At 42.5% G+C, this 13,024-nt stretch overlaps 2 protein-coding genes across 5 annotated transcripts; one reads left to right on the top strand and one right to left on the bottom strand.

The window, feature by feature from the left end:
* The first annotated feature begins 1,356 nt into the window (after positions 1 to 1,356).
* LOC124012867 (ELMO domain-containing protein 2-like) lies at positions 1,357 to 6,745 on the top strand. 4 transcript variants are annotated; one of them, XM_046326875.1, is made up of 9 exons: positions 1,357 to 1,496; positions 2,919 to 3,066; positions 3,313 to 3,341; positions 3,874 to 3,971; positions 4,068 to 4,197; positions 4,354 to 4,487; positions 4,631 to 4,699; positions 5,006 to 5,139; positions 5,710 to 6,745. In XM_046326875.1, the coding sequence occupies exons 2-9, from the start codon at positions 2,922 to 2,924 to the stop codon at positions 5,868 to 5,870; spliced, it is 900 nt and encodes a 299-aa protein (XP_046182831.1). In that variant the 5' UTR covers positions 1,357 to 1,496; positions 2,919 to 2,921; the 3' UTR covers positions 5,871 to 6,745. The 4 variants fall into 4 exon arrangements, with proteins under 4 accessions (XP_046182831.1, XP_046182830.1, XP_046182832.1 ...); XM_046326874.1 differs by lacking the exon at positions 1,357 to 1,496 and adding an exon at positions 1,544 to 1,715; XM_046326876.1 differs by lacking the exon at positions 1,357 to 1,496 and adding an exon at positions 1,550 to 1,626.
* An 85-nt stretch (positions 6,746 to 6,830) lies between these two features.
* Positions 6,831 to 11,453, bottom strand: LOC124012869 (mitochondrial uncoupling protein 2-like). The gene is made up of 7 exons (XM_046326877.1): positions 11,317 to 11,453; positions 10,170 to 10,306; positions 9,829 to 10,036; positions 9,489 to 9,686; positions 9,011 to 9,112; positions 8,097 to 8,277; positions 6,831 to 7,674 (listed from the first exon to the last, which is right to left on the bottom strand). Exons 2-7 carry the CDS (start codon positions 10,293 to 10,295, stop codon positions 7,560 to 7,562), a joined length of 930 nt encoding a protein of 309 aa, XP_046182833.1. The 5' UTR covers positions 10,296 to 10,306; positions 11,317 to 11,453; the 3' UTR covers positions 6,831 to 7,559.
* Positions 11,454 to 13,024: the final 1,571 nt, after the last annotated feature.

A 13,024-nucleotide genomic window follows, 5' to 3' on the forward strand; every position in this document is an offset into this window, starting at 1 on the left:
CTGCAGTGTGTGCAAACCTGGTCAAGAACTACAGGAAACATATGATCTCTGTAATTGCAAACAAAGGTTTCTGTACCAAATATTAAGTTCTGCTTTTCTGATGTATCAAATACTTATGTCATGCAATAAAATGCAAATTAATTACTTAAAAATCATACAATGTGATTTTATGGATTTTTGTTTTAGATTCCGCCTCTCACAGGTGAAGTGTACCTATGGTAAAAATGCTTTGTAAGTAGGAAATCCTGCAAAATCGGCAGTGTATCAAATACTTGTTCTCCCCACTGTATGTGAGAAGGCTGTTCAATGACTACAGCTCAGCGTTCAACACCGTAGTGCCCATGAAGCTCATCACTAAGCTAAGGACTCTGGGACTAAGCACCTCCCTCTGTAACTGGATCCTGGACTTCCTGACGGCCCGCCCCCAGGTGGTAAGAGTAGGCAACAACACGTCTGCCACGCTGATCCTTAACACTGGGGCCCCTCAGGGGTGTGTACTTAGTCCCCTCCTGTACTCCCTGTTCACCAACGACTGCGTGGCAAACCCAACTCCAACACCATCATTAAGTTTGCTAACGACACGACAGTGGAAGGCCTGATCCCCGACAACGATGAGACGGCCTATAGGGAGGAGGTCAGAGAACTGGCAGTGTATAGATACATTATTGATCAAAATATATAGATAAATAGTTGAAGATACCTAGATTGATAAAGCTATTTCATAGATAAAGTATCCATACATGCAATGTTTTTTTGTTGCCAAAACATTAGTGTTTAAAAATGTGAGATTGACATGTCTGATTCCATACTTCAATCAAATATGAACACACTACTAATTCAAGGAATTTGTCGAGCTGTTAAACTTAATCCCTATGACCAGTGAGCATGGTTTCTTTAGGGAAGTATTTTCACCATACATCCTATGCAACATCCGCACCTTCGTGTGGCAAGTATAGGAAATGCAGCTATTATAATAGGTTAGTGCCCTCAAATTCAACTCTGGACCTCGAAGCCTGTTCCACTGTTTTTTTTCATTGTTCCCATCTAATCGGGGACTGATTTAGACCTGGGACACCAGATGAGTGCAATTAATTAGCAGGTAAAAAGTTTACTCCAAATGATGTTGAGTCCCGTTTTGTTCTTAAATAGAAGTTGTAGTTCAGTCATGTCTCTCTTAAATATAAAAATAAGCGGCTAGAAGAAGTTGGAAGGAGCCCCACAAACTTCAGTTCACTTTAGAGCAGAATCTATCATTTATAGCAGCTTGTGCCAAACCCTTAGCAGACTATTCAGATTGGAGTGGCAACACGTGGAAACCATACAATTAAAAGGAACTACAACGTCCGTTTAAGAACCCAACAACTTGTCGTTGAAGAGCGTTTGGAGTACAAGGTTTCTGTTCTGTTGCAAAACGTTTTGAAACAGATTCTGTGTATTGAATACACCCCAGGATTCCATCAACTCAGCAGACCCCAACCCAACAGGTGGCGCTAAAGGTAAAGTGGTACACTTGTGGGTCGAGATTCTATTAATCAAAGAAGAGGTTAGCCAAAAGACTTGTCAACATCACTACCTCAGTGGACACATCTCTTTTTAGTTTAATCTGAGGAATTTGTCATTGCTAAAGTAAATAACGCTCACCACTAGGTCTATTTGTTGCTATATTCACTCAAATCAAGGCGTAATTGCTGACATAATCCACCTGATTACTAGAGGTAAATATTGACAACCTGTTGTGATTGTGTGGCTAAGCTAGCTAACGTTAGGTAGCTAGCTAACGCTTAAAAGCCAGGTATCGCTAACTGTTTATTAACATGTTGACTTTCTTTCTGGAGTTAATTATCTAGGTCTCTAACTGCAAATATTGCACAGTCATTGATTTTCTAGCAAGCTATCAGTTGAAGACTGTTCCAGAACAGTCAGTGTGTTATAGCTTGGCTAGTTAGTGTTGTACCGGTCAATGAAATTACTGTATATTTTAGTACCCCAACAACTTAGAAACCTCAAGCTACTGTGCTGAAGCTTTACGGTGGAGGCACAGTGGCTGAAATGAGACGATCTACTGCGAGCTGTTAGTTAGGAGATAACTAACGTTAGCTGCTAAACAAAAGACAAGCTGCCAGTCGGCTAACAAAAGCAGTTCTTTTGCCAAGCAAAAGCCATTTGTGTAAAGACACCTACTAAAGTAGGAGCTCAAATTACAATAGAGCCTTTCTGTTCATGTTGCAACGTGTTCTCTCATTTCACTTCTACTCACTGGCAAGCCTGGTTCAGCAGCCACAGCCTGCACCTGGTTTCTGGGCTGTACGACTCACTAATTGGCTTAATGAATCACGCCTGGTCTCCTAGCTAAGTAAATGACTGTCCTGGAACAGCGTTCAACAGATGGCTTGCTAGCAAATCAATGATTGTGAAATACTTGCAGTTAGATTTAGATAATTTGGGAGGGGGACACCGTGGAAAGTTACTGCTACGGTAACTTTCCAGTGATTTACTTGACCACCTAGGCCTATCTGATGACATGCCATTTTAAGATTAGCTACGTATCAACCGTTCCCATTGAATATGGGGTTTTGTACAGAGTAGCGAATGATTGTTTTTGGGGAGGTCCTGCAGTACTTTAGACTGATAGCTTGAAGGTATCAATAGCTAGCTCCTACTACAGAGACATTACCATTGCTGGATGTTTTTTCTTCTCCGGCCATTAATTCCATTGCGTGGCGTACAACTAAAGGATAAATCGATTGGCTTGTCTGGAGTACACGGGGAATCTTTCTGGGTGCTCATTTGTCTCGAAGAAGAGGCACGGCTCACCATTGCTGTCCTACCAGTATGTGTCTTGGATGACTCGTATGATTATGGTGTCATTCACTTGCCTTGTTGTATTTGGAACTCTTGCTGACATGTTTATGTTGTAGACCATGTTGGGCAGCATCTGGGGATACTTCTACACGTCCTTCCTTAGATACTGGCTGAAGTGGTTCATCAGACAGGTGACAGGGAAATGCGAGCTGCAAAGGATTTGTGCCGGCTACAAGCCTGGGGCGCCCAGGACAACGAAAGCAGGTGAGGTTACATTCTAGAGCTAAATAGTGTTCATTAGGGTAACAGAACATGTTTTAAAGCGTTTTGTTATGGAAAAACAACAATTGGTATCTCTAATTGGGCAAGTCCACATAGTCCCCCGTGTTTTTCCTCCATTCGACACCCAATGAACACTACCCAACCCTTACGAAAAACAAGTTGTCAGTTGTGCTATTCATTCTCATTTTGAACTGTTTTTAACCTGGCATTTGATTTTTCTTCATTCAGAATACTCACTCAAGAACTCCAAATCTAAGGTAAATGTTGGAAATCAATTCCTTTCACTTGATTTTTTTGTTGTTGTTGTTATGCTAAGCACATTCTTATCAACAGTTCGTGGGCATTTCCATGGTAACACATTTAGTTTAACAGTGCAGATGCAAAGTTTGGTAATAAAATGACTGTTTGTGCTGTTGGTGTTGTCATTCACTTACCAAACCTTTGCATCTGCACTGTTGGAAGTCGTCGTGCGTAGTTGTATGGTTTGCTTAACTTTGCAAATATTCGTTTTTGTTTGGCATACATTTTAAAGGGAACAATTCTGAGTCTCAGCATCACTCTGTTACTATGGCATTTCCCCCATACAAAGTTAAGGCGGTAGGTAATACATAGTTGGTGATTCCATCATCTGACCTCAGTGATCATCGTGCTTGTTATGACATCATAGTCTGTAGGAGAAGTACTAACACAAACTCTGAGCTATTACCATGGATGAGATAACTAATCACACCATCTCTCTCCTCTGTCCCTCCATCCTTTTCCTCTTCCTCTCTCCTTCCCTCTCTCCAGCTATTAAGAGCTGCTGTGGATGTGGAGGAGGATGATTTGGAGAAGCATCTGGATCTTATCATGAGGGAAAAGAATGTCAAAACGCAGAGGGATCCCACGTCAGTCTTGTTACCCTTTACAGTTTTATTCATGTTTTATATAGATTATTTTATATGGTATGTATTGATGACTAATGTGTGTCTCTTTGGTCCTAGGTTTAAGGTGAATCTGAAGCTGTGTCTCTTACAAATAACAGGATACAGGAACTTATTCACGTCCGTGGAAGAGTTGAGGAAGGAGAATTTTGACTCGGATAAAGTCCAACACGAGGAAATGCTTTTGAAGGTACTGTGGCCGTTCATTTCTTTATGTCAATGACTAGCATGGAGCAGTGGAATGTTTCTGGATGAGATGATTCAACATGACTGTTTCAAACTTTTTAATATCATCTCTGTTTAAAGTGTAAAGCATTAACAGGAATGGACTTGTCTGACTCTACAGTTCTGGGACCTGTTGATGCCCGATGTCAAACTGGAGTCCAGAGTTACCAAACAGTGGGGCGACATTGGTTTCCAAGGCGATGACCCCAAGACTGACTTCCGAGGAATGGGCATGTTGGGCCTAACCAACCTTGTGTGAGTTATGTTGTCTGAATGACTGTCCAGTCCTTAACAATCTAACCTTGCTCATCAGTATTCTGAAAAGTTGTATATTTTTCTTTTCTCAAGTTTAAGCTAGATTTCTTAACTTTTTAAATTTGGTATCTTGTTTATTACAGGTTCTTTAGTGAGAACTACACTGAAGAGGCACGGCAAGTGCTGTCCCACGCAAACCATCCCAAATTGGGGTAAGGATTACGTAATTACCTCATTTTAGGAGTTGACTGACCTGTTGAACTCTGTTCTTTATATGTCAGCTATGGTTCTGTTGCACATTTCAGTATATTCACTCATCTGTCAATAGTTGTGTTTGTTTTAGCTTGCCCAATGTACTGGGTGGGTAGAGTTTCCACATTTGAGACTTTTCCATTAGTCCCAAAGTGAAACCTCTGCCCACCTGGGCCCCAAACAAGCTACAACGAGCACACCCAAAGTAAACCTACTTTGACAACATTTCTAGCCCTTTAATGATTATCACATGTGTCATGTTTCAGGTACTCCTATGCCATAGTGGGTATCAACCTGACGGAGATGGCGTACAGTTTACTGAAGAGTGGTGCTCTCAAACCCCACTTCTACAACACGGTGTCTGGGAGACCCCAACTGCAGCACCTCCATCAGCTGTTCTGTAAGTGTATGCTAATCGCGCTCAACTCTGTTTGTCAGTAGCATAGGGGATAACTCCCTGCTTCAGGTTACCTAAACCCCTAAGTCTGTCTTGGCCTCCCTGCTTCAGGTTACCTAAACCCCTAAGTCTGTCTTGGCCTCCCTGCTTTAGGTTACCTAAACCCCTAAGTCTGTCTTGGCCTCCCTGCTTTAGGTTACCTAAACCCCTAAGTCTGTCTTGGCCTCCCTGCTTTAGGTTACCTAAACCCCTAAGTCTGTCTTGGCCTCCCTGCTTTAGGTTACCTAAACCCCTAAGTCTGTCTTGGCCTCCCTGCTTTAGGCTACCTAAACCCCTAAGTCTGTCTTGGCCTCCCTGCTTCAGGCTACCTAAACCCCTAAGTCTGTCTTGGCCTCCCTGCTTCAGGTTACCTAAACCCCTAAGTCTGTCTTGGCCTCCCTGCTTTAGGTTACCTAAACCCCTAAGTCTGTCTTGGCCTCCCTGCTTCAGGCTACCTAAACCCCTAAGTCTGTCTTGGCCTCCCTGCTTCAGGCTACCTAAACCCCTAAGTCTGTCTTGGCCTCCCTGCTTCAGGTTACCTGGTGTACAAGTTTGATAAGTTCTGGGTGGAGGAGGAGCCCGAGAGCATCATGGAGTTCAACCACTACAGGGAAAAGTTCCACGACAATATCAAGATTCAACTGCTGGACCCTGCCGTCGCCCTCACCATGACGGATAGTCCAAGAAGTAACTGACCGACCAACCGACTGAACGGGTCTCGCTTGGACCTAATTGGGACCACCAGAACCTCGATACACTACAGTGTACTTCCAAACTAATAAGGGACATTTTGAGCTAGCGTTCCCTTCAATCTTAGTTTAGACCCAATCTACACACTTATTTTTTATTTGTATAAATTAGTGACTAGTTTTTAGAAATGAGTAAGACCAGGTGACTGGAATTCAACCCTCTGCCTCAAATAATGACCATTCCAATGCTTCAAATATTACAAAAGGGGAAATAAAATAGTAGGGCACTAGTTCTATGTAGTTAATTGGCTGTGTACTTTTCAGTGGACATGGAAAGGAATTACACAAGTTTTAGAGGAAATGGAGATTGGTAATAATAATAATATTAACTAGGTTTGAATTTATTTAACAAAGTCAACAAGTGCCGTCTCGCATGTATTCATAATAACTTTGCCTACTCATTCTCGTATTTGTCCTTCTTGCTCAGGAATCAAATATGTGTCCAGAGAGGGAATTTATATCGTAGTAGACTTAACTAAGGAATAATTTGTTTACCTAATGCTCAATGGTTGTACTACTTCCTCAGACACGGAGAGCTCTGTGCATGTTTTAATGCGTTTCAATTGATACAGTCATTGTTGTCAATACATTTCAATAGGTGGTGCTGAGATTACTGTTTATTACGCCGCTGCCTATTCCACACATTCGTACAATATTGTCTTTGCTGAAAGCTGACTTTGTATGGTATTTTGTCTGTTATTTATAGGCCGTGGGCCCTGATTTTTTTTTTTTTTAGATGATTTGACATTTTGTAGACCCAGTATGGATCTTTGTAACGACTGACACATGTCCAGTGTTAATAAATTAAACTTCTGATGTGATGTTTTTGGATGTGTGTGTGATGACTGTCAGCTGTCAGGCCAAGATTAAATGGAGCGTGTAATGAACAACCCATTGAAACAAACAAACAAAATAATCATATTTATAAAGTTCAATATATTGCAAATTACCAACATCTAAATACTAATTAAACTAACTTATTACATTTGTTGGGGGGAGGGGATTAAGGGAAGGGAAAGTGGGATAAATAGTCAGCTGCACAACTGAATGCATTCAACTGAAATGTGTCTTCCGCATTTAACCCAACCCCTCTAAATCAGAGCGTTGCGGAGGGGGCTGCCTTAACCGGCGACTGGGAGTTGTTGTTGGGGATTCAATTTAAGCACACAATACAAGGGAAGCCTTTTTCTACCCGGTCCTGGTAGCCCAGCAGTCGTTCCTAGAGTACTGTATCCTAACCCTAGTACACCTGATTTAAAGGAACAGTCGGCTTGCTGATTAGTTCACATTTGGCAGTGCTAAATACACTGTAGAGAATAGCTAGAGGTCCACAAGGACTGGTTTGAGACCGTAGGAGAAGTATAGGTCAAAATAAATAAAAACAGAAAATAAAATTTCTCCAATGTAGATGCACTTCAAATGCACTTTCATAACTCCTTTTTTAACAAAGGATTCCTCATTATTCATAAAACATGCTGACGAACACATAGGAATCTTAACGTTATGGATCGTGGTCCATAGTATTGCTGTAGTCTGTCTACACTACATTGTGGGACCAACTCAATATGGCTAGGGTTTGTGCGCTTGTCAATCCGTCATTGCAAAGGGCTCTTTGAATGTAGGGTAGGAATGAAGTTAACTTTTGTCCTCCATCTTCTGCTTTCCTACCATCATGACTCTCTTGAGCTGCTCAAACGACACAAACATCACAACGTTCCATGAGCCCAGCCTTAGAAATGAGGGCACAAATCTACAGGGAACAAGAGGACAAATTAAACATTAGTTGGCATGTCAGGGAGAGACTTTCTACTAAAGAACCCTGCGAATGCTCCACAGTTTTGCTTAGTAGAGTTCAGAGGGGACTGCTGGGAGGAGCTATAGGAGGATGGGCTCATTGTAATGGCTAGAATGTTATAAATGGAACGTAGTCAAACGTGGTTTAAATATGTTTGATTCCATTCCAGCCATTACAATGAGCCAGTCCTCCTATATCTCCTCCCACCAGCCTCCTCTGGAAGAGTTACTGTGTCAAGGTAACCACCCAAAACAGCAAAATCAATGATATATCATTGAGGACTAAAATGTACAACTACATCCAACTGTCTTGTTCCATCAACAGACTGAAGGACACCGGTCTGTTTGTACAGTGTGTGTGACTGTCTGTGAGCTCACCCTTTGTAGAAGGCCGTGGGTCCCTCTTTGGTGGCCATGGTCCAGGCACAGTTGATGGCACTCTTATACTGGCCCGGCGGAGAGTTCATGTATCGTGTCTTCACCACGTCCACCGGAGAGGCAATGCAGGTGGTAACGAAGCCGGCGCCGAACGCAGAAGCAAAATGGCACGGGAGGTTATCTGTGGGAAAACGGTCATCACAAGTCCTTTTGAAACACTGTCACAAAGATATCAACCTATTTTCAGTATGATTAACTATTTTAGATTTTGTGGATACCATGTTTGTAAAAGGCAACTAGCCAGCTAACTAATTCGACCAAAAAGTGCAATTCGTTTTACTAGCCTGTATTTCAAACTCAATTTGTTAGCTAGCTAGCAATGACCAGCGCTGGCTTGTTTCCATAGAAATGGAATGAGAACATATTGTTATGGTGAATCCATTATGACACGTGTAACTAATCATAGTTTAAAGATTGAACCTTAGATGAACTAGTTGATTAACACAGATTAACACATTATGACACGTGTAACTAATTATAGTTTAAAGATTGAACCTTAGATGAATTAGTTGATTAACACAGCTATGGAATAACACGGAGCTAACATTTATCTAAAGGATTTTTATTGCACCTTTCACAACAAAGCGGTATAAAACAGAGATAATGATTTTCTGGGCCTACAGGAAATCATTATCTCTGTTTTATACCGCTTTGTTGTGAAAGGTGCAATAAAAATCCTTTAGATAAATGTTAGCTCCGTGTTATTCCATAGCTGGACAGAATATTATGTACCACTATGTATACTGTTATCAGGCTTTCAAGACACATGAAGAACAAAAGAGCGAGAGGGCATGTGGACTTCTGCCCAGTCAGCTGTCTCGCTGTGACTGTATGCACCAATAGCACCCACTCACCTGACAACAGGTTGTGCCTAAGAATGGCCTCCTTGATGAGGTCATAGGTCACAAGCTCTGTGCAGTTGACCAGAGCGTTCCTAGTGATGTTGGGTAGACAGCCTGGAGTGAACAAGAAGCAGGTCGGTTGGTTAATAACCCCAATAGTTATACCAAAATTAAACCACTAGTCTATCATTAGTAAAAGGCCCAAGAAAACTCAACAACCTGCAAAGCCAAGTTTTATTTTCAGGTGCACTCTAGTTCTGTCCTATGGGATCATCAACTTTGCCTTTGCAGCATCTGCTACAATCAATATCTGTACATCCCTGACATTGAATGACAGTGACATAGACAACAATCTTTGGTATTTTCTATGCAAACAGTTCCACTACGGACAAACACAATCAATGGGGCTCAAGGTTAGCAGCAACACCACCAATGGAGATTGGTGTTACTTGCAAATCAACCGATTGGGCCCAGGGCCGTACTGACTAACCTTTCCAGAGCCCGCGGATACCCTCGTGGTTGAAAATGTGTTTGTAGGCCTGCATGGTGCCCGTGTAGCGACGAGCCACCCCGGTCAGGTTGACCTGGGCCTGGAAGCGGACCTTCACCACGTCAGTGGGCTGGGCGAAAGACACAGCCATGGCCCCTGTGGTGCAGCCGGCCAAGATACGGATGCCAATATTTGCAGCTGGGATAGGTCAGGGGCAGACGGGGTACGAGGGTTTGTTAAGTACTGAAAGGATGTTGATTGAGGTACTATATGATGCTTCTTCTCTTGGTACAAAATATGTATCACAGATTATTATCTTGAACGAATTATCCTAATTTACTGTCTGCTCCGCCAGCGTAGAAGTTTTTGACGTTGTCATAGAAGCCGATCCTGATGGAGGCAAAGCACATCTGTCTCTGTAAGCCCGCCACCAGACCGTTATACAGCGACCTGGGCCCCTCCGTCCGGATCATGGTACTGATTGTCCCAAACACCCCCCTGTAGCGGATGCCCTTGGTAGCTTCCGACGCCACCTTCTCTCCCTGAATCTGGGGTACACAAGTGTCAGTGTTAACGGAGGTCCCCACAAGAATCAGTGTTACAGGAGGTGCTAGTAAAATTCAGAGTTACAGGAGGTCAGACTCAAGTCTTCAGGGCTGGAGGAGGACAGTGAACCATTACCTGGAGTCTGACTTTGGCTGTATCCAGGGGAAAGGTGACCAGGTCAGCGATGCAGGCGGCTGAGCCAGCACTCAGCAGCTTCACCCCCAGGGTAGGGGGTGTATCGGAGGGCTTCATTCCCACCATGGTCCCTGGTACTGCAGACAGTGAAGGAGGAAGAGGGAAGGATGTCAGCACTGCTGCATCTATTCTCTCTTACCATCCTTGGAACAAAATGCTGTGGATACTTAGGATATTGTTGAGTAAATATGCCGGTCAATTTGTTGATTCGGTTTCTAAAGTACAATAGCCTGTGCAGCCCATTGTTGTGGCAGGAGGGATTTTGTGATATTTGAAAACACATTACATCATAATAACAACTGAACAGCATTGATTATAATAATCCATACAATCAACCAGATCAAATAAACATCAGTTATATATAGGGGTGGGTTGCACCAACATGGATTAACTCAAACTGGGTTTAATCAAGGTTTAAACTGGGTTAAATCAAGGTTTTAGTATTAATCTTGTTGCACCACATTTTTAACCTCGTTTTAAATGAATCTTAGTTCAATTTAAATTTTCTTATAAACTAAGTTTAATTTTGTTTTTAGTTTAAATCTTCTTGCTCCATTGTTTTAAAATGAAATTAAAATGTAGATAATGGATTATTCTGAACTGCTCCTGCAGGAGGTTTAAATTGATAAAATGTCTGTGTATGTGCTTCATTTTCAGTGTGATTGTAATCATGGTATCCACAAGAGTGTTAAAGGTCAACTAGACAGCTATCTAATTTGACCAAAATGTATAGTTTTAATAGCCTGTATTTTAAACTTAATTTGCTAGCTAACTAGCAATGACCAGTGCTAATTTGTTTCCATAGCAATAGAATGAGAACATATTGCTATGGCGAATTCATTATGACACGTGTAACTAATCATAGTTTAAAGATTGAAACTTAGATGAACTAATCCAGGTTGAAAATGAAATGGTGCAACACATCTCAAAAAGAATTACAAAACCTATATTAGGTCTAATCAACAACAACAAAAAATTAAACCATGTTGGTCAAATCAAATCAAATTGTTTGGTCACATACACATGGTTAGCAGATGTTATTCCCGAGTGTAGCAAAATCTAACAGGTAATATCTGAGAGTACTTACATTGTTATTAATCCTGTGGATTAAAATCCGTTTGACTAGCTATTGGTTTACTGCAGGACGTGAGAGCCCAAACTACAGTCCCAGGGAGCCAGCCCTAACCCTGAAACAAGGAGTTGTGCATCCTCATATTTATTCAATTTTTTACTGACTTGCCACAGAGAGAGGCGTTACTGTGTACAGGAGCACGGGCCAAACCAAAGTCCACTCACTGTCAAGAAAGTCAATGTCCAAATCAAACCTACAGCAGCGCACAGCTTCTAACATTTGTGAAAAACAACACATTTACCAGTACATTACGTTGTAACTACAATACAACATTTAATGGGAATATTTCATTAATCCCAGTGCAATGTGGCAACATTCACCACTCATTGTGTAATGGTACCTTTTGTCATAAACTCAGCAAAAAAATAAATGTCCTCTCACTGTCAACTGCTTTTATTTTCAGCAAACTTAACATGTGTAAATATTTGTATGAACATAACAAGATTCAACAAAAGTTCCACAGACATGTGACTAACATAAATGGAATAATGTGTCCCTGAACAAAGGGGGGGTCAAAATCAAAAGTAACAGTCAGTACCTGGTGTGTCCACCAGCTGCATTAATTACTGCAATGCATCTCCTCCTCATGGACTGCACCAGAATTGACAGTTCTTGCTGTGAGATGTTACCCCACTCTTCCACCAAGGCACCTGCAAGTTCCCGGATATTTCTGCGCGGAATGGCCCTAGCCCTCACCCTCCGATCCAACAGGTTCCAGACGTGCTCAATAGGATTGAGATCTGGGCTCTTCGCTGGCCATGGTAGAACCCTGACATTCCTGTCTTGCAGGAAATCACACACAGAATGAGCAGAATGGCTGGTGGCATTGTCATGCTGGAGGGTCATGTCAGGATGAGCCTGCAGGAAGGGTACCACATGAGGGAGGAGGATGTTTTCCCTGTAACGCACAGTGTTGAGATCGCCTGCAATGACAACAAGCTCAGTCCGATAATGCTGTGACACACCGCCCCAGACCATGACAGACCCTCCACTTCCAAATCGCTCCCGCCCCAGAGTATAGGCCTCGGTGTAACTCTCATTCCTTTTACTATAAACTTGAATCAGACCATCACCCCTGGTGAGACTAAACCGCAACTCGTCAGTGAAGAGCACTTTTTGTCAGTCCTGTCTGGTCCAGCGATGGTGGGTTTGTGCCCATAGGCGATGTTGTTGCCGGTGATGTCTGGTGAGGACCTGCCTTTACAACAGGCCTACAAGCCCTCAGTCCAGCCTCTCTCAGTCTATTGCAGACAGTCTGAGCACGGATGGAGGGATTGTGCGTTCCTGGTGTAACTCGGGCAGTTGTTGTTGTTGCCATCCTGTACCTGTCCCGCAGGTGTGATGATCGGATGTACCGGTCTTGTGCAGTTGTTGTTACATGTGGTCAGCCACTGCGAGGACGATCAGCTATCCGTCCTGTCTCACTGTAGCACTGTCTTAGGTCTCTCACAGTACGTACATTGCAATTTATTGTCCTGGCCACATCTGCAGTCCTCATGCCAACTTGCAGCATGCCTAAGGCACGTTCACGCAGATGAGCAGGGACCCTGGGCATCTTTCTTTTGGTATTTTTCAGAGTCAGTAGAAAGGCCTCTTTAGTGTCCTAGGTTTTCATAACTGTGACCTTAAATACCGTCTGTAAGCTGTTAATGTCTTAACGACC

The sequence above is a fragment of the Oncorhynchus gorbuscha genome, linkage group LG24 (genome assembly GCF_021184085.1).
Source record: "Oncorhynchus gorbuscha isolate QuinsamMale2020 ecotype Even-year linkage group LG24, OgorEven_v1.0, whole genome shotgun sequence".
Classification (NCBI taxonomy): Eukaryota; Metazoa; Chordata; class Actinopteri; order Salmoniformes; family Salmonidae; genus Oncorhynchus; species Oncorhynchus gorbuscha.

Excerpts from the sequence above, each read along its gene's own strand:
- LOC124012867 (XM_046326873.1), top strand. The coding sequence starts at position 2,684 with ATGTTTTTTCTTCTCCGGCCATTAATTCCATTGCGTGGCGTACAACTA. Across the intron at positions 3,067-3,312 it reads GCCCAGGACAACGAAAGCAG|AATACTCACTCAAGAACTCC; the intron begins GTGAGGTTACAT and ends TTCTTCATTCAG. Across the intron at positions 4,700-5,005 it reads GCAAACCATCCCAAATTGGG|GTACTCCTATGCCATAGTGG; the intron begins GTAAGGATTACG and ends GTCATGTTTCAG.
- LOC124012869 (XM_046326877.1), bottom strand. The coding sequence starts at position 10,295 with ATGGTGGGAATGAAGCCCTCCGATACACCCCCTACCCTGGGGGTGAAG. Across the intron at positions 10,037-10,169 it reads CAGCCAAAGTCAGACTCCAG|ATTCAGGGAGAGAAGGTGGC; the intron begins GTAATGGTTCAC and ends TGTGTACCCCAG. Across the intron at positions 8,278-9,010 it reads TAGGCACAACCTGTTGTCAG|ATAACCTCCCGTGCCATTTT; the intron begins GTGAGTGGGTGC and ends GTTTTCCCACAG.